This window comes from Cupressus sempervirens, chromosome 9 (genome assembly GCF_028749045.1).
Source record: "Cupressus sempervirens isolate cs-2001-9-10 chromosome 9, ASM2874904v1, whole genome shotgun sequence".
Lineage (NCBI taxonomy): Eukaryota > Viridiplantae > Streptophyta > Pinopsida > Cupressales > Cupressaceae > Cupressus > Cupressus sempervirens.
The window spans coordinates 307,534,793-307,562,652 of NC_143126.1; the positions used below are offsets into that span (position 1 = coordinate 307,534,793).

Here is a 27,860-nt window from a genome sequence, read left to right on the forward strand (position 1 = left end):
TCTCGAAGGGGAACTTGGGTAGTTAGTCCAATAATCCCCTCGAGTTACTTGAGGAGATTCGAACTTGTAAGCAAGCCTTGATACCACTTGTTACAAGCTAGGGTTGTCGTTGCACCAAAAAAGTCCAACAATCCCCTTAAGAGTTACTTGAGGAGATTCGAACTTGTAAGCAAGTCCTGATACCACTTGTTATAAGCTAGGGTTGTCGTTGCACCAAAAGATCGACCTTTCAATGCTTGATACAACCACTAGACTTATAGAACATAGGAGGTGGTAAAGCCATGTCACAAATACCAAAGGGGAACATTGGCAGTTAGTCCAACAATCCTCATACTATTGTGCACAAGTACTCTTGCACATAATGGGTGAGTGTCAACCATGGGCCTCCAAGATCAATGACGATAAATCCTTGAGACAAAGATGAGCTATGTAAACTTGGACGTTTGAAGAGATTTTGTCAAAATATATGAATCTTCAACATTTCCAACTATCTCAAAGAGTTGCCAATCTCCAACTTTGGGAACCATTCATTTTGCCGCTTAGATTCTTGTTCGATGAAACGTTCAAGAATAGAATGTCTTCTAGAAAGAATGCGTAGTCTTGTTATTTGTAAGCTCTTTCTCAGACCTCCCAAACAATTCCGCATTTTGCTCTTGCTGTACTAAAGGTTTACAACTGAATTAGACTAACTTCCTCTGATACTCTTGTCTATTAATTTATTAAATAATAATATTATTATATACAATATTATAATATAATTATATTATGATAATATTAATAAAATAACAATTATGTTATAATAGTAAATATAATTATTATATTATCAATAATCATATTCACATAAGCTTTATGTTAACTATGTTGGCCTAAAGGAATCTGATCATAGCTGTAATAACATTAACACTCCTTGTTAGCTAAGGAGGAGTTCTTGATATCTTCTAGTTCATTTCCTCGATGCTATCTACATAAATGGGGTGTGGGTCTGAAAGATGTCATGTATAGGGTAGAAATTAGGGTTGGTTTGCATATGGGGCAATGCTTGTGGAGTTTGATTGGTAGAGGTCTCAGCGAGTTGCAACCTCTTTTGGTTTGGTCTTCTAGCGCTCCAACTGAGGTTCACTTACCATTGGCTCATATGGGGAGGTGCAAGTTGGTGTTTTTTCTTATGTCTCATTCACAGGCTCGTGTCTTGGCATGTGATGGACCTCTAAGGAAGCTTAAAAGGACTCCAGTAAAGTCTTGAATACCAATTGGTGAGAATGGTTGTTTGCTGGTTCGACGACATTCTTGTAAAACAACGAAAGGTGGGATTGGTGGGAGATAGTGGGTTTGGCTCAGGGGATGTTGGAGTGGTTGGGGGCATTTATATATCTCTTCTGGTTGAATGTGAAGTGGAGGGTGGTGGTGCAGTATGGCGGAGTGGTGTTTCTGCATCTGGTTTGACGGAGGATGAGGGAATCCCTAGCTTCTCTCGTGAGGAGTTTGCTGCGTGGTTCAAGTAAGTCTGATGTTGGTCAATTTTGATGTTTTTATACAGGGGGTAGTTTTTGGTCTTGATGATGGTATATTGATGTAAACTCCTTACTGGAGTTAGGAATAGGTGGTAGTAGTAGGTGGTTTGGTGGTATCACCATGGTCACAAATTGACCAGGTTTTGATATTTATTTTTTTATTTCCTATTAATACAAATTTGTGCATTACCAATAAAAAAATATAATTAATATCTTATCAATAATTATATTCACACAACCTTTATGTTAACTATGTCGACCTAAAGGAATCTGACCATAGCTATAATAAAATTAACAAGAATGGACTCAGAAGCTTTGTAGAAACCCATGAAACAATAATAAACATTCGAGGAGCGTGGCGAGCCTCCTCAAAATTAGCCCGAAGGGTCAAAACATGATCCATGGTTCAGTAATCTGGTTTGCAACCAGCTTGCCCCTTGGCACACATGCCCTGCTGGTCTAGCTCCCTGGAGAAGAGGGTGTGAAGAATTGTGGCATACAATTTGGAGAAGGTGCTGGCCTACCATAATAATCCGGTAATTATTGAGATCGGAGGCTGACCCACCTTGTATATTGGATGGATGGTGTTGATGTGACCAGGAGGGGGAAAATCTTGTGGAACCAACGTGATTGAAGAGATCTGATGTGTAAGGGCACATAATGGGGGAGCTAGGCTTGAAAGACTCAACTACAAATGAATATGTGACAATAGGGGGGTGGGGGATGTGGAAAAAGGGGCTTGTTGGGGATATCATATAGCTCGATGCTATGGTATGAGAGACCAAAATATCATGGTTCATCTTGGGGGGACGTGGGAGCAACAAGAGGGAAAGAGTGCACCAAAATGACTTTTGGGGGAGTGAATGAGGAAGACAAGAAGGGTTCTATGATGAGAGACGAAGAGGCATTTCTTGCAGCAGATGAAAAGGTGGTAAGAGGTCTTCAGCTGGAAAGGGTGTTGGAGATTGAAAGTAGAGTGCAAGCTCCAATGAAAGACCCTACAATTGTCTTCATACCATTTGTTCATAGGACAAGTATTCCTCAATTTGGGAGAATTAAATAAAAGAGTGGTGAGGTGAGATAGACAAAAAGGTGACATCTTAGAGAGAGGAAAAAGTTGGTGAAACTTTGATGCAATGCACTCCAAGGAGTAGAAGTGAGGGTGGGGGTGGTGGGGTGGAATTCATCTACGATAGAGGGTGAATAGGTTCAAATCCCCATGGTCAAAGTCAAACAAGTGTGAGGGGGAAGGACAAGAGGGGGAGGCGGGGACTAGATAGAGAGGCTAAGGAGAGGTTGATCAACAAGAGGAGTAGGGGTGATAATGAAGTGGTAGATGGATGGAACATGCAATTAGGCAAAGATGACAGTTAACCATACTTACCCTGCCATTGTGGGGTCTGCAAGTGAAAAGATTGGAGCCTAGAAGTAGTTAAGCCCATTACATATCACTAGGTTAGCGGACTCACACAATTGTAGAAGATGTCGTCCATACTTCGTGAGATGATAATAAGCATTTCTAGAGGACCTATGAAGCTGTAAAGAAGCAAGATCATTGTCTTCGATACACATGGTATTGTTAGCTCAGTGTGGAGTGGAGTTTGGGCAATCTAAGTTTGGGCATTGAAGTCCCCAAGAGTGAGAATATCCCTAGTAGAAGAGAATTGAGATATGCTATAATGTAAGTTGGAAAAGGGGCCCTCATTAGGACCATTGTGAACGACATATAGAGGGTAGGTGGAGGGAAGTAACAGACTATAATAAAGTGGTGTTGAGGTGGAAGACTACACGACAAACCTAGAGCTATAGGAATCTAGCCGAAAAGTTAAGAGTAGATAATTGAATTCCCACTTAAAGGCAGTCATTGACAAGACATGCAATCCTTCCAGAATTGTGGACCCCACCAAAGAATCTAGTCTCACTTTTGAAAGAAGAAATCCAATGAAAGCACAAGAAGTTGGGAACATGATTAGCCAAACTCTCACGAGTCTTCATGAGGAAAAGGAGATCAAAAGAATCAAGAGCGACATGATGTAAGTTGGGAGATGACCAGAAAGTCCCGTTACCATTCCAATTGTTGACTTTTAGCATTGTATTGCTTCTATTCTCAGTGGGCTTGCTGAGTTGTGAACTTCACTTAGATATACTGCTAGAAGAATAGGCTTCCCGCCCATCAGGAAAGGAATCCTGAATAACTGCTTTCAGAATCTAAATAATTGCCTACATCCCTTCACGTCTAGCAGTGACAAGAAGTTCTCTTGAGTGTTCTAGTTTAGCCACTTGGGATTTTGGAGTGTGGAGAGAACAACTTCCTTTTGGCTTTGAGAACCCGAAGCCTATTCACTGCGGAAAGAAAACAGAGGACCAAAGTTGTGTCATAGCCAAACCCAGAGTCTGCAAAGGTGATGTTGCTTATTTCAAACTGTTCACTGCAGACTTAGAGATCTAGTTCATGCATTCTCCCAGTACACCCTTCAATGAGCTTCAGTAGAACAAGTTTTTCTGCATCAGTACGAGGTGGTGCCCTGCTGTTGTTGCAAACTCAAAGCCAACTTTTATTTCTTACCCTTTTTTTGCTTAGTAAAAATCTTCTCTTCCTCAAACTTCCTATTGTATTATCATGTACGGTTGAGTTACATTAACCTACATATGGTCACTCATGGACATTAATATAATTTGCCTTTCTTTGTTTTTAAATTTAAATTTATAATTTTACTCAAGAGTGTGCCTGCTTCATATGGTTGCTCCTCTGATCACACTGTTTGTTATGATTATGCACATCCTTGAAAGATGAGTATTGAGATTTATTGAATATGCAGAGTATGGGGATGTGATTTTTATAACTATTTCAGCCTGCTGCAGTGAGTCTGGCATTGCATAAGGCTTTGGTAGCAATGGTAGAGATGCACCTTTCACAATCTGCAACCAAGACAAGCTCAAAGTTGGCTTGTAGCAGACATATTCAACAAGGACATATATGGTTCAACCTCAGCCCTGTTGAATTTTTGAGTAGCAGCAAGATAGATCTGCTTCCTCTGATGGTCTGCAATTTTTGCCCGAGTCAATTATCTTTCATCTCCAGCCATCATATTTTTGCCTTATTCTTGTTGCCGTCAATGTGTTTCCTTTCACGAGCTGCTGCAGAAGTTTTATCTTCATTATGTTTCTCTTCCGTACATAGTACCTCCTTATCTTCCCTGCCTACTTCTTTCATGCTCTTCTTTGCATTGAGTGCCTTTGGACACCATGTGGATGCTGGGGTGGATTCATTATTTTACTTCATTTTGACTGGCTGTTTATTATTATCTCTCTACATGTGAAGCGTACAGTCTCTTGGTGGTGAGCAGTTACCTTTGATGATGGACAGTGGTTCTCTTTTCTTCCCACCGCATATGTTCTGTTGACCTTCTCTTGGAGTTGTTTTCTCTTTATTCACATGCTGAAGACCATGGGCGTATATTTGTTATTGTTCCTTTCAAAAGAACGGGATGTTTTGTGACTAATATTGCTCTCACACTTTGTGGAGTTGTGGTGACTGATATTGTTGAGGAATAATATACATTATTCAATCTTCTCAGAGATTAATGTGATGCTTGATGTATGAGCAATATACATATAGTTTATGTGCTTTTATATAGCTGTGTATTGTGACTTCCCGAGAAAGCTACTTTGCTGATTTTCTTTTATTGTGATTGTTGTTTTGATCACTGAGTGTTGAAGTCATCAAAAGGTAGCAGAGATTTTGTAATTGATTTTGCAAAACTAGATTAAGGATCTATCTTTCTGTGGGCTGGGTTGTTTCCCTCAAGGAGGGTTTTTCTGGGGATAATGCCTTGGTGTTATCTGTTATTTTGAGTTTTTGTATTTCATATATTGCTATCTTGTATTTCTGGTTTGTAAATTTAACAGGCTCGAGGTGGGGGGGGCGGGGGACCAAGCCCTGCAGCTTTACTTAAATGGCATTTTTGAATATTGAGAAGATCTGCATCACCACAACAATTTCTATGCTTATATCTTATATTTTATGTGTTTTGCAAATATGATGTGGGCTACTAAGAAACAAATCGATGAACTTTTGCTGAGCCGAGTTTGCTTAACTGTTCTTTTCCTTATGCACAAAGATCTAAGCCATAGTAGGACTGTTCGTAGTTATGCAAATTGGATATTCTGGACCTTTCCTCCAATTTATGTTTTCATTATCTCTGGTTTTCTTTTGGAACACTTCAAATAAGCTGCCTGAATTTGAATGATGATGTTTTTCTATTTTCCTTACCTTTGTATCAAAAGTTTGCTGATTGTTCTAAAAAGAAGTTAATTTTTAGGCTTCATAAGTTTGAATAAGATGCTCACTAATGGTTGCTAAAATTTATCTGCTGCCATTATAGATGAATCCAGAAAATCATTTTCAACATTTTGCTGCAATAATGTACTCTATGGTTAATTCTTTTGGTTGTATCTTTTTTATTGTTGGGCCATTAATATTATGCTGTAATTATGATTTTTAATGGGAAACACTTATCTTGAGTGAGTAATATATTGTATAGAGAATTGAGTTGGGTATTGAGAAGTTCTTTTTTAGTAATATTCTCTAGTGGATTAGGATCATTCAGCAGTTGCACTCTTAACATTTAATTGACATCATCTGATGGATTTCTTATCACCTATGCAGTTCAATGTAGAGTTTGTAAAATGAGAATTCTTATAAGTATAGACCAGTTAAGTTATTGTAATGTGTGTGTGCTGTTCTGAAATATGAACTCATCAAATGCTTTTATTGGTGTCAGCAATCATGTTGAGATGGCCTACCAGAGAGATGTTTCCATCAAAATGCAAGAAGAACTCATTCGTGAAGAGGAGGCAGCGAGCCATGCTGAAATTGAGCAGAGGGCAAAACGGGAAGCAGCTGACAAAGAAAAAAGATCTAAGAAAAAGCAGGTTGGTTATTTAGTAAGCAGTTACCATTTGAGTTCTAAGATACACTAATTTAAATAAATGTTTGAATCTGAAAATTCTCTGTATTAAGTTTGTTTATGGTGTTAATTCTCTATTCGAGGAAAATTCAAATTGGGAGTTGCTCTTATTATGGTAAAATAATGAATGTGTTAACAATGATCGAAGAGATCATAATAAATAAATTTACAATTGTACAAAATAGTAAGTTTCTAATAAGAAACATAAGAAGATTGTAGAAACAATCGTATCTACAAAGAATTAGATATATTACATAATAGGCTATTAAAGGAACATTATAATATTCTAATTGTTTCCCGTCATGGTCAATCTGCCCGCAACACCAAGCGGTCCGGTGAATTTAACAAACTTATCTTTAACAAGAGGCTTGGTGAGAATGTCGGTAGTTTGATCTGCTTTAGGAACATAATGCAAGTGAACTATCATGTCTTGAACAAAGTGCCGAATGTAGTGCAATCAACATGCACATGTTTGGTTCTTTCATGGAAGATTGGGTTATTGGCAAGTTTGAGAACTATTTGATACTTAGAGAGCAAGGGAGTCAGCCTACTTGAGACAACTTCACATCTTCAAGCATCCGACAAAGACAAACTCTCTCACAAGCAGCGTTAAGAACTCCTTGATACCCTGCTTTTGTGGATGAGAGTCCACATGACTGCACCAGACCCCAAATTGAACACATATGCAGACGTTGATGTCTTATCATCAATTGATCCTATCCAATTTGAATCTATGAACTCACTATGTCTAGATTCATGACTCCTAGTTGAAAGAAGTCCATAATCAGAGGTGCCTTGGGGGTTGTCATGAAGTGTGATATGTAAGCTTACTGCAAAATTGAGATCAGGTCTAGTGGTAGTAAGTTGTTTCATCAATAGGAGGAGAATCAAACTTGGCTAATAACTACAACCCTTTCTCCATCGCTGTGGAAGCAAGTTTGCAATCCTACATTCGAAACCTATCAAGCATGTTCCTGGCATACTTAGACTGAGAAAGAAAGATGCTACCATTAGTTTGCCAAACCTCAACACCTAAATAATAATGAAGAACCCCCAAATCTATCATATCAAAATCCTTGCACAAATCTTTTTTGTTTTTTGCATCAAATGTTTTGAATTGCGAGTAATGATCAAGTCATCCATATAGAAAACAAGGAAGAGAATAGCATCACTAGAGCGTTTGATAGAAAAATTATTGTCAAAAGGGCAATGCCGAAAACCACGAGCAACCAAGTACTGAGCAATCTTGATGTACCATGCTCGTGTGGCCTGCTTGATACTATATAGTATTTTCTTGAGTCTATATAGTTGGTGCTCTTTGCTGGCAACCTTGAAATCAGAAGGCTACATCATGTAGACTTCTTCTTGCAACCAACTTCTAAGGAAGACACTCTTAACATCCATCTGATGGACTTCCTATCCACATTGTGCTACAATGGAAAGAAGAAGACAAATTGTACGCATCTTGACGGTAGGAGCAAAAGTCTCCTCATAATCATTGCCTTCCTCTTGTGTGAATCCTCGAGCAACTAATTTGACCTTGTATTTTTCTAAGGTACCATCTGCATGATACTTGACCTTATAGACCGATTTGCAACTAATGGGTTTCTTCCTCATAGGAAGATCAAAGAGAACCCATGTGTGATTCTTCTGAAGATTTTGTGTTTCGCATCCATAGCCTATTCCTAATCTGGAAGCCCTGTTGCTCTTTAAATATTTGATGCTCATAATACTATGAAGGTTGACCATGAGAGCAAAGTTAACTGCTTCTAGTTGGTTTCCCCTATTTCTAGAATATCTACCCTCAATGAGCTCATCAGGAACAGGATCATTGATAGTTTTAGCCCATCATTTAGGCTGGAGAGTAGATGTATTGAGCAATCATGATTTACCATGCTTGTGGGGCCTGCTCAATATCATATTGTGTTTTCTTGATGGTGTTCTTTGCCGGGAACCTCAAAATCTAAAGGCTACATCATAAAGACTTCTTCTTGCAACCAATTGCTGAGGAAGACACTCTTAACATCCACACCGAGCTACAATGGCTAGAAGAAGACGCATTGTGCTCATCTTGGCGGTAGGAGCAAAAGTCTCCTCATAATCAGTGCCCTTCTGCTGCATGAATCCTCAAGCAACTAATTTGACCTTGTATTTTTCTAAGGTACCATCTGCATGATACTTAACCTTATAGACCGATTTGTAACTAATGGGTTTCTTCCTCGCAGGAAGATCAAAGAGAACCCATGAGTGATTTTTCTGAAGATTTTGGTGTTTCAAATCCATAGCCTATTCCCAATTTCAAAGCCCTGTTGCCTCTTTAAATATTTGAGGCTCAAATACCATGAAAGTTGACCATGAGAGCAAAGTTAACTGTATCTAGTTGGTTGCCTCTATTTCTAGAATATCTACCCTCAATGAGCTCATCAGGAAGAGGATCATTGATAGTTTAGTGCATCATTCAGGCCAGAAAGTAGATGTGCGAAAATCCGGTGGAGGAATAACAATTGATGCTTGAAGAGGATTTGCAACAGGTGGAATATTAGTATCATCTGGAGGAAAATCAGGTGATTCATCATCAAGTTCACATTCTAAATCACCCTCCCATTATATGGACCTAATAGAAGACAACAACCAAATTAGAGGCCTGCAAAGGCTGATCCTCATAATTCTGCCTATACAAGGAAGAGATAATGGTCCTTGTTCTTCATAAGATGAAACATCATGATTAAAGATAAGATGAACAATTTCTACATTAATTGGCCGGCAGGCTTTATGGTTGTTACTATATCCTGAAAACATGAGTTTCCGACTCTTGGAATCCAGCTTGGAGCACTAAGCATCTGGAATCCACACATAAGCTAAAGAGCCAAAAACTTTCAAATGTCTGATCCTAGGTTTGCGATCAGTCCAGGCTTCCTCAGGAGTCTTGCCCTTAACTACATGTGCAGGAGACCTCTTAAGGAGATAGACTGCACTAAATACTACTTTTGCTTAAAATTTCTTTGGAACATTTCTATGTTCCATTGTAGACTTGGTCATTTTTGTAATAGTGTGGTTGTGATGCTCTACAACGTCATTTTGTTGAGGGGTGTATAGTATGGTTAATTGACGTTTTATGCCATTTGTATCACAGAAAGTGGAGAAGGCAATAGAACACAATTCCACCCCCCATCAGACCTAAGAGATATAATAAAACAACCAGACTCTTTTTCTACCTAGGCCTTAAATTTTTGAAATACAGTAAACACCATAGGTTATTGTTTAAGAAAGTACACCCACATTTTTCTATTGACTTCATCAACTAGTAGTAATATATATCTACACTCAGTAACACAAGGAGTTTTCATTGGACCAAATACATCAGCATGGATCAACTGTAGTAGCTTAGAGGCTTTCCATGAGTCACCATCCTGGAATGTCGTCCTGTGCTGCTTCCCAGCCTAACAAGCTCCACAAATGCTCTTATTTGGAGTTTGAATTTCAAATAGGCGGATTACTAAATCATCCCAAACAAGCTGAGCAAGATAGCAAATGTTCATGGGACCATAACGCTAATGCCAGGGACTGCTGATAGGAAAAGATTTTGCTGCGAAGACATGCTCAAGAGAATTGCCAGTATCCACAAGTCTATATAGACCATGATCCTCAATATCAACAACAATAGCAGTATGTGTTGCGCAATCAATAATCAAGCACTTGTGTGTACTAAATACTACATCAAGCTAAGAAAATTGTCACATGGTTTGACTCACTGACAGTAGGTTAAGTTCCATGCCAGGAACATAATATACATTGAGGAAAATCGGATTCCTCCCACCAAATTGTATCTATACGTTGCCTTTACCAACAACAATATACTCTGCACCTCCTCTAAAGATAGCTGAATTAGTAAAGGGAGAAAATTTGTAAATCAATCACGTCTGCTAGTGAAATGCCGAGAAGCACTAGAATCTATATACCAAGCAAAATATTTCTCATGGTCTGCAGGTCTTTTAGCCATGAAGGCGAAAATGACACCCTTTCTGCTCTGTGTACTCGATAACATTGGCTTGAGGCTGAGATTTGCCTTTATCCTTGCAAAAGTATTTAGCTGAAAAGACTTGCTCCAAGGAGGATGAGATGGGCATGATCTTGCATGTCTTTGAATGCACAAAAAACAAAAACTATAGAAGAGGGGATATCATGGATTCAGAGGCACAAATCCCAATGCAGAAAATAGAGAAATTTAGACTCAAACTTCAGAAAAATGATGAAGTACGGCTGATACAGATTTCAACAATTTTTTTGTGTTGACCTACAAAAATCCAACTAAGGCCTAGACGAGATCTCAAAAAACCCAAAAAGAATCTGAAATCAGAATACATTTTCGGCGACACAAAATTAGAGCACGAAAAATGGGGCACTGTGAAAAATCTAACGACAACCCAGTTGAGTCTCAAAACCCCCACCAAGAATATGTAATTAGTTTCTCAAACTGGCAAGGAAGAAGAGAGTTTTGAATGAAACCATAGTGGGCTGCAAAAAACTGAAAAAAACTACAGATAAGCTTCAAAAACGAAGCTGCAGGTACAAAAATGGCTGCAGTTTTTTCCAAAAACGACCTTAAAGGAGGTCAAAACTAGGTGGCTGAGCAGAGGAAATCATCACACAAAAACCAAAACTGCTTTAACATTTGTAGGGCATTTTAACATCGCTTTTCATCAAAAGTTGCGTTTTTTCTATTTTTATGCATTAAATGGAACAGGCTGTCCAGTTCATAAGCTCTTAAAAGTGGGGGATCTCCTCCAAGTTTCTAAGATGATTGGATTGGGGAACCACCTGGACCTTGTGGGACACATTTCAGGTGGAATACTGGGATAACCACTTTTATGGCGTATATTCTCATGAAGTTGGCTCAATGAAGGCATTGTATTGCTCAGAAATATATGTATCAAGAATACAAAGGGTCAACTTTTCTAAACCCCAAAACACTAAATCTTTAGGAGATATCTTGACTAGCTCTCAAATTTTTGGTGCCCTGTCATATTCCTTCTTACATGTTCTACAGTTTACATGAAACCCAAAATGTTATCATCTATTAAGTTCTGTCACACATGGTGATATGCCTTAAAAGATACTGAATTTCAGTAACAACTCTTTCCTACTACTCAGGGTCATTAAGTGTGTGATCTTGTGGAACATTACCAAACCATGAAGACTATTCCCTCTTACAATTACACTTGGCTCCTAAGAAATGATGTGTCAGAAGGGGTTTCAACTTTCTACCTAGATCATCCATGAGTTTTGATACAATCTTTTTAAGATAGACGAAACACGTGTTTAACTGCTCCATGATACCAGGGCATAAACGAGAGACCTATTTCCTTGTTCAATTCCTGAGCATTCTTACTTTTTACTACTAAGGGCAATGAAGTGGTTTTAAATGTTTTAGAATCTTATGCAAGAGCTGTTTTCTCCTGAATGCAAACCTTGTATTGCTCATTAAATGTTTTAGAAACTTATGATAGAGACGGTTGAGGCAAAATCTTGGGATTGAGTAATGTTGGTGAAGCAGCTTGTGAGAACTGGAGGTGAAAATTTACTCAGTTTTATACCAATTGGAGACTGCTTAAAAGGGAAGACTCTGTACTTCAATCTTGAAAAGCACTTCCCAAGCTTTGAAAAGGAATAACTTCTTGATAAATGCATGGTTCCAAATTCAAATGATGACCAATCTATTGCGTGTTTTGTAATAGTAATGAATTAATATTAAAAGGAAATACAAAAGAAACTGAAGTGTATATGTGGCTGAGATAAAAGAGAGAATCTGATTCATTAACTATGAGCGAGAGTGGACATAAACAAAACATTTGAAGTGACAAAAACAAATGATCAGATTAATATACGCTCGGATGTGGGCAATCACAATCTCATTGACAACTAGAAAATAACACAACAGAGACCAAGCAATAAAAACAAAATTTCTTCCTTGAAAGCAGTGCAATATATAATTTAAATCTCACTTTATTTATGACTATTGATTCCAATTTTTTTAACAAAATTGTAGAAAGGGCACATATAGAGTTTCTTATTAGAACAATTTACTTTTACACCTGGGAGACAGACTAATCATTTTCCCAAAGAAAACCTTTGTTGGAATATTGAATTTTTTTTGGCGATTGGATACAAAGAGATTAAATAAGTTGGAGAAGAAGACAAAGAGAACACAAAAATATGGAAAATCAATTATGGCATTTCTGTAAGATTCTTTGTCAAAGGCAATAACTTAATCTCATTTCTTTGTGTTTCTTTTATTTCACACGTGTTATGCCATCCTGTTAATTTTGTTTCTCTGGTTGGGTTAATCTATATGCTACTAATAGTTCAGTACTCAAATAAGGCTTTTCTGTTAACTTTATGATTATGTTTGGTTCACTGGCACAAACTTATTCGTTAAACATTTGGGACAATTCTTTTCAAGACATAATATGCACATTTCATTCTTGTATCTTCTCTCTCTTTTGTGACCAATGGTTCATAGAGAATATGTTCATACTTTTAGTTGTTTGGGGGATTTTGTTTTAAGGTTAATCCCTGTATATTTATTTCTATATTTTTGTTATTTTTTTTCACCTTTGAATCTTTTGCCATAATTCTTTACTATTGTAACTGATGTAAGTTACAGTCTCTTTGACCTATTCTTAGTCACTTTTGGTCATTGATTTGATTTCTTTTTTCCTTGACGTGATCTTTTCAAGCCCAACTCAATGTTAGAAGGTCAAAACATATTTCATTAAATTAATAAATTATCAATAGTTATAAATTTGAAATTTCTAATTTGTAAGATGCATGTGAAAGACTAAATCTCATGCTTTGTGTCTGAATGTCTCTTCCTCAGATGGTTAGCTTTGATGAGAAGAGCCCACCCCTTCTTTCCTTCTAACTTTCTAATTCTTCAACAGTGAAAAATGTTGGGTTGAAGAAGTACCTTGCAACATTGATGTGTTGGTGGAGTTGATTGTTCCACCTCTTATCAGTAATATTCCATATGGGATCGAGATTGAGTTTGTCCCCCTTATAATAATATCTGACTGAATCTTTGACCTTACACATGGCCTCAAATATATATACCCCATTGGATTTTGATCTGGACATGCTAAACAAGGAACTCTAACAAGGGCTCTGACATCAACATTTTACAAATACAAAATTTTTTTTGTTAAAAAACTATAATGAAATCTTAAATTAAAAAAATTCCACTTGAATTTAAGTTCAAAGTTTTGAAGTTACCTTCATGATCTTTGTACGAAAAGGTTATCAAACGCTATGCTTGCAACCCTCTCTTCTTCAGGCTTCTTTGAATAAATTTTAAAATGAGTCTAGTCATGCTTAACTCACAAGCTTTTGTGTTGAAGCTGCCAATAACTAATAATGCTTCAAAATGTTAGGAAAACCTTTGCAAATCTTGTGACCTGATGTTACCAACTCTTTCCTTGGTTGTGATCAGTCATCAAATTAAGAATGCAAGAGTGATTGTAAATAATTTTGTGATGCTACTTGTATCATTCATAACTGTTTCATCAATTAAGTTTGTCCGTGTCCTCCAATACAAGGTAAAGACAATTTGCTGCACAAGGTTATTATCAATTATGATATGCACCACATTATCTTTGCCAACCTTCATGGCAGCTTCTTCTAACATTACTGACAAGTTTTATGCATTTTTCTTTACTCAGCATCCACCCATTTCAGAAAAGTGAGCTCACCAAGATTAATAATATTGGTGATTTTTTCTAATCATCCACCCATCTGAAAGAATACTGCAAACATATTTTTTCCATGTCTTCTTTAGTTCTTCCACTGTTACAGATGCCCTTTCGGTTGCATTCATGAGCAACCTAATAATGTAAAGTGAAATGTACACTGTTTAAAATTGTAATGTTATTGAAATATAAAAAGTCAGCGCATGCCATATGTGCATGTTCATGCACTTCCTAGTAGCTTCTAATGTTGGTTGCACTCCAGGTATGGTTCATGGCACAATAAATTATGTGATGTTTGTGTTGGCATAGGTGAAGGCAATTGTGCTGGCACTCTACTTAAAGTAACTGAACTGGAGGTGGATTTACCTAGATGTGTGCACTCTATGCACTTGAAAGTAGGGAATTCGTCTCTCGTTTCATCTCTTCAGTGGTTGCGGATCAAAGCTTGGCATCATGCTGAGTAATGCTTGCGAGATGCTATATGGGCAATTTATGCCTCCATGAAAAACATTTGTGCATTTAATGCAAAAAACTGTCGCAGGATCTGATCTGTGATAAGCATTTCCAAACAGGGGTCTCTAGCTCCTGCAAGATGAGTGCATGTAAAAGGTGGTGGCATCAATGGGAAAAGCCTCCAGCTAAACTGGATACAGGAACTTCTTAATTTGTAATCATATGATGTATTCATCCTTCTCATACAAAGTGAAAGTACAGCTTATGAGTCCAAAGTTAGTTTAAATCAGTACGGATTTAATCTAATCTGGAAATTCTAGACAATGATTCAAATAAAGAAATAAGTTGGGATGGTAAAGCGGTGGATATAGTGAAGAATTTCATAAAAAGTCAACAAAAATGGTGATGAATCTTGTTTTTTTGGGAATTAAAGTGCAAAAACACTACATAGTTTTAGCATATGAGGGATTTTTAAAACCAATGCAACATTTTGCAGTGAAAAATCAAAATGTTCAAAATTTTTTTAAAATTTTTTTAATTCAACTATGCTTCAAATATGCCTTAAAAATTGACTAAAAATCCCATCTGATCCAGCTCTCCTCGATGGAAAGATGTTATAATAAATAGTGTGTTTTCTGTTGGGGAAGATTTTCTTTACTTGCAGACTTAGTTACCGATTCAGGGTACAATTCTGATTTGGGCACGTGAATCGGATTCGTGGATTTGTGATTTTTTATTTCTCCCATTAGGATTTGTGAGTACACACACACACACAGATATATATATATATATATATATATATATATTCCAAGTTTGGCCTGTGGGTCCTTGGGGATCCATGAAGGATTTGTGTGGGTTTGTGATGGATTCTAAGGATCCACGTGGATTTGTGATGGATTCATGTAGGTTCCTTGTTTTGGACAATGGATTCGTCCGGATTTGTGGTCCACGGATCCACAGTCGAAAACAAGGATCTTTCTTGAATCTGGATGAATCCAGGCACGAATTCGGATCTGAGTTGGATCTGAGTCCGGATCCGGCCTCCTGGGCACGATTCCGGTAACTATAAGCTTGCAGAGAAAACACAGAGCCATTTGAATGTGTTTTATTGATTTTTTCTAATGCATTGAGCCTTTTTACAGCAGCTGTCGAGCTTGTAATCAGAACTCGCCAAGTATCTGATGAAGGCTCACCAAAACTTTAGCAAGTTTTCACTAGATTCTTAGTGAGTAAAGATGGTGATTAAATAGTTGGAAAACTGGCAAAGCAATTTTCAATGGAGTTTCCTGATGTACAAATTAAGGTGAATTGGACGCTTGAAGGCAAAATCTGTAATATAACATCTCTGCAAGTGCCTAATGAAAAGCACACTAATTTTCTCAAGTTAAAGATTCAAATTAGCATATGTAATTGCATGTGCCATATAGCAAGCAACTTGGCAGCATCCTTGTGAAGGTGGTGGTTCTGTGGGGAACTTTCTCCCAAGTCTTGGAAACATTTCCCTACAGGGGATCCATGTTATTTTTTGGGACATTTTTTCACGCTCTTTGTTAAGAGGCAATATAACTCCATGCCAACTTATGTTTGTGCATGAGTTGATGCTCCTTTCTTAATTTTTTTTTGTGGAAACAAAAACATTTCACACCATGTGGAAAACTTATCTGACTCAAAATTTGTGTTGAGGAGCATACAATAATATGAAGATGGGGGTCTCGAATGACATCTCATTGGGCTGTAAATCCAATATGCCAATAGGGCATGAATAGATTCACTTTTCTACAGAAGCAGGTTGTTTCCTACTATGTTCTATCAGTATCTGATCAATTGGCCAAGACAATTATCCAGTAGTCGGGGCGTGATTGCAATTCACTGTATCCATGCATTTTTTCATGTTTTTTGTGATCCAATTGAATAGTGGTTTGACAAATAGTTTCATCTTTCGTGTGTGCAGGTTTGGCTCTTGGATGTCATACCTGTGTTGAGTTTAAACTTTAAATGTAGTGCCCAAATATGTCACAAAAAGGTTCACTTTTCTAAAGAACCAGAGTTTTTTTCCCTTGTTTACATCCCAAGACAACTACAAACCACCATTGGGAATAATTGCACTTTATAGTCTCTGTTTTTCTATCTTTATTGGCCTAAAAAATTCTTCTTCATCTTTATATCAGAGCTGTAGAGACAGGCTCTTGGAAATTATGGTTGAATTTTTCCTAGATGAGGGGATGAAGTTTTGGGGATGTGTAATAATAGTAACACTGGCCACAATAATTTGCTCAAAATATACATAATTAAACACAGAATTGAGAACATAGCTGAAATTGATAATTCAATGTCAGCAGTCCAGGTTTTTGTACATGAAAATGATTTATAATGCAGTGGCATTGCACATAATTGGGTTTGACTTGACAAACAAAAATTCAATTCCTTGGGTTAAAAAACTTGAAAGGGGAAAAACTATAGAAATAGCACTGATTTCCATATGGTACAACAGCAATAAATCTTATTGTTTGTTCTTCAAAACTAGAGTGGGGTTTCGGGGTTGAAGTATTACGATAATAGATAAATGTCTATTATTGGTTAATAGTAATCTATTTGTAATCTATTTTAAATATTAGAATGTTTCTAATATTTAGTTAGCTGTAGTTATCTGTTAGCTTTTTTAGCTTTTTTTTAGCTAGAATAGAATGTTGATATTCTTTACGATCGTTACCTAAGGAAACATCGTTTTATTCTTTTGTATATATAGACCTCTCAGTCTTTATTAATAACAAGCAAATATTTTCCAATTATTTTGTAATATGGTATCAAAGCCAATATTCTAAATTTTTTCAAAAATAATTATAATTTCTTGGTTGAAATTATTTGCTTTTTACTCTCAAAATTATTTACATGCATATTTGCTTCCAACTCTCTCTATAATTTGACTAGGGTTTTCGTTCTAAGAGATCTTAATCCGCCAACTTCTGATTTGATTATGCAACCAATTTCTGTCCAGATTCGTTTGTTTTTTTTTTTGCACACTTCCACCATTTTTTGAAGCGTTTTTGCAGATCAATTTTTTTTTCTTTTTCAAATTCTTGGTGGGTTTTTATGAAAGTTCAATTGGGTTGTTGTCCATTTTTTTTGGGTGCCTCATTTTTTGAGCCTGTAGTTCTAGAAACCGACAACATATTCTTTCTGGGTTTGTTGAGCTCTCCTTTGGGGCATCCTTCAAATTTTTCGGGTCATCCATTTTTTTGCCTCGAAGAATGTGCCTTCACAAATATTGGAAAACGTGCCATGGCATCTTTGACAAACATTCTACTCGAGAACAACTCAAAATTCAATGGTGGAAATTATGGCACTTGGAAGCAACGAGTCATAGCAATATTTGAATATTGGAATACCAATCAAATTGTTCTGAGTGTTATGAAGGGTTAGACTGCCCCTGGTACCGATCAAGATACATGGGATCTGAATATTCGAGAGGCAATGATGCTTCTCAACTTATCCGTAGCTAATGATCAACTCTCTTAGATTCGTTCCAACAAGATAACTGTCGAGATATGGGCACACCTCAAAGGCCTTCACAAGACTTTTGACAAAAGCAAAGCTTTCTTCTTAAAGAACACTTTGTTTTTTATTATCATGGATGAGCAAACCTTGCTCCAGGCTCACCTGAACAGGATCCAGGAAATCCGTGATCAGTTGCTTGCCATAGGTCGCAAGATGGAGGACATTGTGGTTATAACTCTTCGAAGTTTACCAAAGTCCTATGAGCATATTAATGAGACTTAACATCATGTCTTCTAGTGTTGATCTGAAGTTCATTGATCTTTGCACACTTCTATTTCAATAAGATCGGTGGAAACAACAGTTCGGTAGCAGCTCCAGCTCTAGCTCCAGCTCCACAGAGCAAGCCTTTGTTGCTAAATCTTTTTAGAAGGATAAAGGCAAGTTTCAACAGTCGTCTCAGCAGAAGTTTTCTGCTCCAGCTTCAGACAACTCTTGGAGGAAGATTCAACGCAACTATTGCCACAAGTTTGGTTACGTGAAGGTTGAGTGTTGGAAACGCTTAGCTGCACAATCTAAGCAATCAGGTTCACAACCCAAAGCAAACAATGCAGAGCACACTGAGCAGACGAAATCTGCCTTTTATGCCTTCATGGCTAAAGACTAGCAGATTGTGTAAAGTCGTCTGCTTGGTACATTGATTTAGGTGCCTCTCGTCATTTCACCAACCGCAAAAATTGGTTTACTGACTACCAACCTTATTCAGATTCTGTTTTTTTTGGTGGCGGAGAAGAATACACTATTGTTGGCAAAGGCAACATTCAGATTTAGTTTGTTGAGAGGAATCTCATCTCATTTTTCTCTATGTATACTATGTTTCAGGGATGGAACTAATTCTACTCTTAGTCAGTTACTGTGTCATTCTCCACTCTTGGATGTCACGTTTAGTTCACATTAGTGTACCATCATTGATTGGGCGACTCAGTTTACTATTGCAGTGGGTCTTGAAGATCATGATCTTTTTTGACTCATTGATTCCGGTGATTCTTGGCTATGTCATAGGGTTTGACAAACATCAAACATGAAGTTCGAAATTGGTCGAATATTCAATGTTCAAAAAAAGTTCGATCAAATTCACTATTAAATTTGCATTCAAAAAATGCGTTGATATTTCTAAAAAAATCCACAGGCACTTTTACTTAGATTTAGTCATCAATGAAAATGCAATGTCCGGCTAGGGCTTGTTGAAAAACGTTGCAATATATCACCTGTCACTTGGCTAAGGGATTTAATCACCACCCAAAAACGTGGCCCTGCGTTAATGGATTTCACTCCCTATATTAATTTATTTCATGCGATGATGTGAACTCGTGAAAGTCGTCAAAACTCTGTTCAAACTGGGAAATACAATGGCGCGGAATAAAAGGTGACTTTTGATATTCGATGGAAAACATAGAAATGATCTTGCTTTACATTATTTCTAATTCTATAAAAAAATAAAAATGTGCTTTTAAAATGTGTTTTTAAATAAAGATATTTCCTAAAATGTTAATAAAAAGTTTAAATATTGATTTGTTTTTAAAACAAATTCTATAAAAAAATTAAAATGGATTTTAAAAATGTGTTTTTAAATTAAATATTTACTAAAAGTCTAAATGTTTTGATAAAGATTTAAATATTAATTTTTTTAATTGTAGATTATAATTAATTTAACATCTTTTCTCTTTCGAAAATAATAGATAAACTAATTTGATAAATTATTAGATATATTATTATTTTTAAATATTTACTTAAGGCGAATTTATTGTCTAATTTTTTCCCGAACTTTTTAGCCTTGTCGAACTTTATTTGAATTTTATTGTTGTTGAACTTGAACTCGAATTCGAACCTTGTGACTTAGATTCTTGGGGCTTAGCTATGGCTGCTCGGTGGTCTTCTATTAGCACACTTTGGCATCAACGATATTGGCACTTAAATGTGCATTATCTCTCTTAGCTTGCTCGGGATGAGCTTGTCCTTGGATTGTTAGAAATTCAGACTCAGCAGCTTGGAGTTTGTGATGCATACTAGGCTAAGAAGCAATGTCACACACCTTTCACTAGTGGCGATTCATGGTGAGCTTCTTAGGTACTTCAGCTTGTTTAGGCTGATTTTTGCATCCCTATGGGCACTCTTGTTTTTGGATCGAGGTATTTTCTATTGTTTGTTGATGATTTCAGTAGAAAAATGTGGGTGTATTTTCTTAAAAAGAAATCAGATGCATTTCCTATATTTTAGAAGTTTAAACCTTTAGTTGAAAAAGAGTCTGGGAAATCTATTATTACTCTTAGATCAGACAATGGGGGGGTAGGATTTTGCTCTAATGAATTCTCTTGCTTCTTGGATACTCATGGCATCAAACACTAGTTAACCACACTCCACACACCACAATAGAGCAGTGTAGTTGAACGATGGAACAAAATAATCACCGAGATGACTTGATCTATGCTCGAACACAAACATATTTCGAAGAAGTTCTGGGCAGAAGCAGTCAACATTGCAGTTTATCTTTTGAACCGGTCACCCACTGTGGCGGTCAAAGGTAAAACTCCAGAAGAGGCTTGGTCAAGTTGCAAGCCTAGAATCAATCACTTGAAAGTTTTGGCTCACTTGCTTTTGTTTGGATCCCTGATGCGTCATGCACCAAGTTGGATGCCAAGAGTTAGAAAATCATGCTTGCTGGATACAATAGTCTTCACAAAGCCTACTGGTTGATCTACATTGAGAGTCTTTGATGAGCGAGGACCATTTATGACTGTTTCTCCTATTCCTGATCCAACAGACCAGCCTATGAAGGCTCATGATTTGAGAGTTAGGTTTTCATTAGGTCCACCAGATGGGAGTGCTCTAGTAGCTCTTGCAGCTCCAGTTGTACCTGTGATCCCTGTATAGACAGCTCCAACTTCTCTTGCAGGATGATTTGTTGATGCTTCACTTGAGTTTGATCCAGATTTTTTTGATGGGGAACTTGATCACCAAGCATCTCCTGATACTAATGTTGATCGTTCTCCTCTCCGGCCTAAGCGGTGGGTTAAGACACTTGTCGATCTTTGTGCTGATGAGCTCATTGATGGGAGACTTGCTCGGAAAAAAAGCATACTTACAGAGTTTGTTAACTTTGCTCTCATGGCCAACATTCATAGTGTCTTTGAATCTCAAAGATATTCCGGGGCTAAAGGAATTCCAGAGTGGGAACAGGGCATGACATTTGAACCTCAGAGCCTGCTGAAGAATAACATTTGGGTTGTTTTTGATCTTCCGCTAGGGAAGAAACCTATTGGCTGCAAATGGGTTTACAAATCAAATACAAATTTGATGGTACTTTGGATAAGTACAAAGCTCGTTTAGTTGTGAAGGGCTTTTTTCAGCATCAAGGGATTGATTATGAGGAGACCTATGCTCCTACTACAAAGATGAGCACAATCAGATTAGTCCTAGCCATGGCAGCTCAGTTTGGTTGGAAGGTCCATTCGATGGATGTCAAGAGTGCTTTCTTGAATGGTGATCTCCATGAAGAGGTCTACATGATGCAACCGTTTGGTTTCAAGGTTGCTAGTAAAGACCATTAGGTTCTCAGATTGGTGAAAGCTATCAATGGCTTGAAGCAGGCCCCTCGGGCATGGTACATAAAAAATGATAAGTACTTGTGTGATCAAGGCTTTAAGTGGAGTTCTTTAGACTCCAATTTGTGCATCAAGACTACTGACAATGACATCATCTTTTTGGTTATTTATGTGGATGATTTGATATCATTGGTAGTTCAACATCTTTGATTCAGGGAATCAAATAGAATTTATGCTAGTCTTTTGATATGACTAACTTTCGGCTCATGCATTATTGCCTAGGTGTTGAGGTTTGGCAACGGTCTTCTGGTATATTCATGATGCATGCTGTTTATGAGTATGAAATAACAAATGTCTTGGTTGTGGGGGCTGGAGTGATGGAGGAAGGAGGCTTATAGACTCTCCATTAAAGGTTGAGGTTTTAAATTATTTGTCTTTTTATTGCTTTTAGAAACTTGGTCATCATCCTTTTTTCTTTTGATTCCTTCTTGCTTAGCAAATGTAAAATGTAACAATAATGATTCCTTCTTTCTTCCTTCGCAGAGCTCACAGAATAATGATGATATTTTCATTCCATAAAATATTAAAAAATATGTAATAATTTATTTTTTCAATACAATTGACTATGCCAGGCACTGAAAACTTCCTAGTTGAAGAGAAATTGAATTATCTTTAATGTCAACTTGACCAATGTAGGAAGACTACAAAATATTGCAATTGCTCACGAGTAATGCTTTTGGAACATTTGGAAGTCCAATCTGTATTGAGTCACCAATATTTATCTGTATTCTGGCACAGATACTGATGCACAAAGAACTGGGAAAATTGTGATTAAACACAACTTCATGTTAATTGTGAATAAAACTAGATTTTATCTGAAAATCATGATTTAATCTTGATTTGACATGAAATTAAAGAACACCATTTTTTGTATATTTTTATGAATTTTGATAAAATCACATCTTTTGGTTTGCTGAGCCAGTCTTGGGAAAGATTTTTTGTTGCTACGTACTTAACAGAGGCATGCATCTCTATATTCGGTTTTTATCTTTATTGAAGTTTATAAGAAATTTTTTGTGCTAATGATTTAATATTCATTTTCATTTTGGCGAAATCCAAACATGAATCTGAACCAAGAGAGATAGCTTCCCATAATGCTTGGTAAACATTCATCATTAACAGGAACATGTTGATGAGGAGGCCAAATAAAAAATTGATGATAGAATGCTACCCTATTTAGTGTCTCTTTCTTCTTCATCATATTGTGCATACACAAACAGAAGGAAGAGAATGGAAGATATTAATATAAGTTGCAACAACATCCATTTTTACCTTTTAGTTTTATTGGGTGCTGATTTCTAGCTTTGCTTTGTGAGTATTTGGATGCGATCTCTTGGTCATCTGATACAATTGTAAGATTTCACAGATTCAGTTGAGGTATGTATCCTGCAGCTTATGCTTAATTAAAATCTCTCTCTCTCTCTCTCACACACACACACACACACACACACACTAACATATCACTGGATATTGCCTTCTGGTTGCTTATTTTTTGTCAGTGGAGATAGAAAACCTCACCTTTTTGCATTCTCTGCTTAAATGCTTCCATTTCCACTCAGTTTTCTCCATGCTTCTCTCCTTTAAGTTGTGCAACAGAGCAAAAATATTAAACTTTTGGAAAGTCTTACTGTGCCCTATAATGTTTTGGACACTGTTAACTGATATTGTCAATGACATGAGATATATTCCTTTCAGAAGATATCAGTTCTGGGCAATTTAAAAACTTTACCATTACCCTTTTGGGTTTAGGTATTAAGGTAGACTAGAATATTATTGAAAGTCTTTTTAACTTCTACTTTGTTTTCGGATTTGTGTGTCAAATCTTTGATTGTAGCAACATTTGTAATCTGGTAGGCCTACTGTGATCTTGAATGTTGGGCTGGTGAAATTGCTGTGTGATTTGATTTCTCGTGGGAAGGAAGTGATTTTTCTTTATTTTTTCAATTGCGAATTAAGAAAAACGGAGCACTGTTTATTTATTTGCTTCAAGAATTGATATAGAGAGGTCTTATTTTCCATGCAAGCATTTCACTAATATATTTGAATTTACTTCAAAGAGGTCCTTGTTCACTTCAACAACTGTTTGCCATATCAAGTTAAGACAAATTAAATATTATTTGTTATTTATTCTTAATATTTAGGAGTTCCCTAGAGGTCTTGTTTTCTATGAAAGTATCCAGCTTTTGATGTGCAAGTACTTTAAAGTGGGGAATGCATAAATAAGTCACTCTTTTGGTAAATTCCTATTTATAAGCTTCAGTCAATTGTCATTGAAATTTTAAGAAAAATGAAGTATATATTGTTTGTTTTGTCCTTTTTGTTAATATGATAAAGAGATATCTTGTTTTCTATGCAAATGTTGAACTCTAAGATGCGTTAGTGCTCCAAAAAGGCGAATACTTTGAACAATATGTGAATTATTTACTCTTTAGGATTCTCATCCATTTGAATTAATTTGTTAGCAGGCAAAACAAAGGCGAAGGACCCCCAAAGAAAAAGACAGAGTGAGAAATGATAATGGTGATATTAATGCCCAACACCAACAAGAAATCCTTTCTGTTATTAGAAATGTAGATGCAAGCTCCTCAAAGGAGTCTTCATTGCCTGTCCTGGAAATATTGGGCACTCCAGATGAAGGTGATTTGAGTGGAATGGATAAAACAGATAATGTTGTGGGTATAATTGGACCAGAAACAGAGGACGGGGATGTAAGCCGTGTAGATTGGGACAGGGATAGTTCAGAAATGCAGCAGGATATGGAAGCCAGCTTCAGTGGATCTGTCTCAGTTTCAGTGCATAGTGCTCGAATGGCCAGAAAACAGAGGCACGCACTGGATGACAGCTCATCAACATGCTCAACAGATTCTCTTGCATCTGTGGCAATGAATGGCTCCTACAAGGGCAATTCTTCAAACAAGTGTGAATCATTGTCAACCAGGTAGGGATGTTATATATTCATATCTAATTTAATGATTTATTTTGGACTGCAACACATTTTTATCTCTATTTTATTGGCAATCATAATGTTGTTGGAACAGGGGAAAAAATAAAAGCAACAGCGAACGGTATGGCACAAATAGTGGCACTAGAGCAGGTGCGGGTGTGGTTGCAATTTCTGCACTTGATGCTAATAATAATATTAGTAAATCCAGATCTAATGAAGAGGTACTTACACTGAGACAACAGGTGCAGTGGCTTGAGCAGAGAATAGTGGAGAAGGTATAGTTCACGATTAATTTTTTTTTCAATTCTGAAATGCTTACTTTCTAATTCTGTAGGTATTTACTCAGACACAAGGATTGCCTGTCAGCTTGTTATTTTCAAGAAATTCTTATTGTGTTGTATTCTTGGGATAACTTCTTATTAGTGAAACTGTACTATTTATCAGGATGATGAAATTTCACTATTGAAAAACAAACTTAATTCTTACCAACAGCAGATAGATTGTGACAAGCCCTTTAAGCAACAAGATATGACCGCAAGTCATCATCATACAAGAAGTGCAGGGTTATCAAGCTCCAGAAGTGTGGATGATGATGATGATGAACATAAATCATCCTGTGTGCAGGCAGATGGCTCAACTTTGAAATATGGCAGCTCATGTAGTCCAGGAGAGCTACATACTGAAAGTGGTAAGATGGAAGGCACTAAGGTAACTCTTAAGAAGACTAGTACACTGTCACATTCTGTCTCGTTGAAACAGAATATGAAGAAGACAGTGCCACCTACTAGTCGTAGTAGAGAAATTGATCAGTCTGCAAAGAGCGCAACCACTGCTCCAATTGAATCTGATGAAATGTTGCGGCCATCCAGTGCTCCATTAATTCCGGCTGTTCCAAGGTCAAATATTCCTGCTGTATTAACTCCGTCGGTGCCATTGTTGGCACGCTCAATTAGTGCAGCTGGAAGATTGGACAGTGGTGTTGATCCAATAACATCGAGCAACTTGTCATTATCTCGCAGTCCTTCTGTGAGCCCATCTTACAGGAATGCTGCTGCTGGGAAAATGAAAGGAACTTCAAGTGGGCATTTTCCTCCTGTGGCATCAAGTGTGGCACATACTGGTGTTTGTGTCACTCAAAGTCCTCCATTGTCGTTGTGCACGGTGCCTTCCTCAAATCCTTACAAATCTCATATATCTTGCCCAGAGTCATTGGGTCGAATAAGAGAGGATGCGTCCTCATCGTCATCTGTGTGTATCCCATCACATAGCTCCATACCTCAGTCAACTATGTTGAATGGATTTGCAAAAGATCACACTCCAGTAGGTGAGCAAAGTGCATCTCATATGGGATTCACCTTCGGCACAATTATGCCTGAGTTGCTGCATAGAAATCGACCTCAGGAACTACAGGATGTTGATGTGACAATGTCAGGTGTCAAAGATCATCGCCAAAAACAAAGATTCTTGGAGCACTGTGTGCGTCAACAACAAAGGAAGTTACAGAATCTGCATGTTGATCAATATCAATTTGAACAAGATAATCGTGGCCTAAGGTTTCCACAATCATGTCCTGATGATCTAGCAAACCAAGGATTGTTCAAGAGTATGAATTCTCGAAATGTAATTAGACATACTGGTGCTGTGATGGGAGAAGACTTCCCACATTTGGACATGATTGACTATTTGCTTGATGAAGAACAAAGCCGGGGTAAGGTGGCACTCAGTACTAAACTCCAAAATCCTGGAGAGCAGATATTGAATGGGCAGTTTTATTTGCCAGGATTTCATGGTCCCAAGATTGACCTACAAAATGGCAGTGGATTTGAGAGATACATGCCTGAGGAAGAAAGTACCTTGCAGATGGCTTGCCCCTCAGATTGGTGCAGTAGTGAACTAAGTGAGAGCATGCAAGTGCTTCCTCCTTATCCTCATTCTTCACCTAGTCAGTATTATGATCAGTACAATGGCCAACTTGAAGAAGTTTCGCCTCACAACTGGTCCATGTATAGTGCCGATATGCCTCAAAAAAGTTTCATGAACAATGGACATGGTCCTATTGCTTCTCCAATGGGGAGTTCTATCCAAGGGCATCATTACTCAGCTGGACATTGTTCAAACTTTACTTTGGGGCCAAATGGTTACGCCTTTTATTAGATCCAATAATCATCTTTGACAGATTGGATAAATTTTCAACTTATTTAATTTGATTGGTGACTACATATTCTGTTCCTATTGTTGTGTTGATTAATATTCTGTTTCTCAAATAATTTTTTAAAAATCCATAAGGAACATCAAGGAGCCCATATTTGAAAACTTTCTGTCGCATCATATGCAGTGTTTATTTTTTAAAAATATCTCAGAGAGAGTTACATTGCAGAACTGGCTTTATTTGCTAATTGACTGAAACATTGAGAAACATCTATATGATCTGTATGGATCAACTAGTGTCATCAGCTTTAGGAATTATTTTGTAACATCCACATAAATGTTTTTTTCTTTTCTTTTCAAAAGGTAAAATTTCAATAGAGATAAAATGTGAATAATTGTCTGTTCTGACAAGTTCATGCTTTGCTCTTCTTGCAGGTTTTAACTCTGATCAACATTTGGAAGCTTATTTTTCTTTTTTACTTATATATAATATTTATGCTAACTGTATCAAGTGTGTCAATATTATAAATAAAAAACTGAAGCTAGAAATAAGTTGGCATTTTATGTAGACAAATATTTTTCACAGCATAATAGGAAGCATCGTTTATATAATCAATAAATCATCTTGAGAGTTTTGAAATTTTGTGTCTCCTGTTTAGCTGGTTTGTTGGGGTTTAGCATGTGTGTTACCTACTGTCAATTACCTTCATGTTCATTCTTCGATAGTTTTTTTTTTTTTTTTTGGCTTCAAACCCTTGTCATTACTGGCTGTAATGCTTATGGGTTAGTTTCATTTTGGTTTTTTAAACAATATTTGAATTGAAGAAAGAAGTTCACAAATAAATCCTGTAAACGTGGTAAATCAACATCAATGTCCACACAAAATATTTCAAATACTATCCTTTAGTTAGTGCCTGCCACTGTTTCAGTTGTTCATA

At 37.0% G+C, this 27,860-nt stretch overlaps 1 protein-coding gene across 2 annotated transcripts in view; it reads left to right on the plus strand.

Moving 5' to 3' along the window:
• The window catches only part of LOC149538622 (uncharacterized), a 70,177-nt gene extending 43,173 nt beyond the window's left edge, over nt 1-27,004 (plus strand). The window contains exons 9-12 of one of the 2 annotated variants that reach the window (XM_089799935.1): nt 6,296-6,446; nt 24,293-24,768; nt 24,869-25,049; nt 25,219-27,004. In XM_089799935.1, coding sequence (XP_089656061.1) covers nt 6,296-6,446; nt 24,293-24,768; nt 24,869-25,049; nt 25,219-26,928 — 2,518 coding nt within the window. In that variant the 3' untranslated portion in view covers nt 26,929-27,004. The remainder of the gene's footprint in view (nt 1-6,295; nt 6,447-24,292; nt 24,769-24,868; nt 25,050-25,218) is intronic. The other variant, XM_089799936.1, reaches the window with a different exon arrangement.
• Nucleotides 27,005-27,860: the final 856 nt, after the last annotated feature.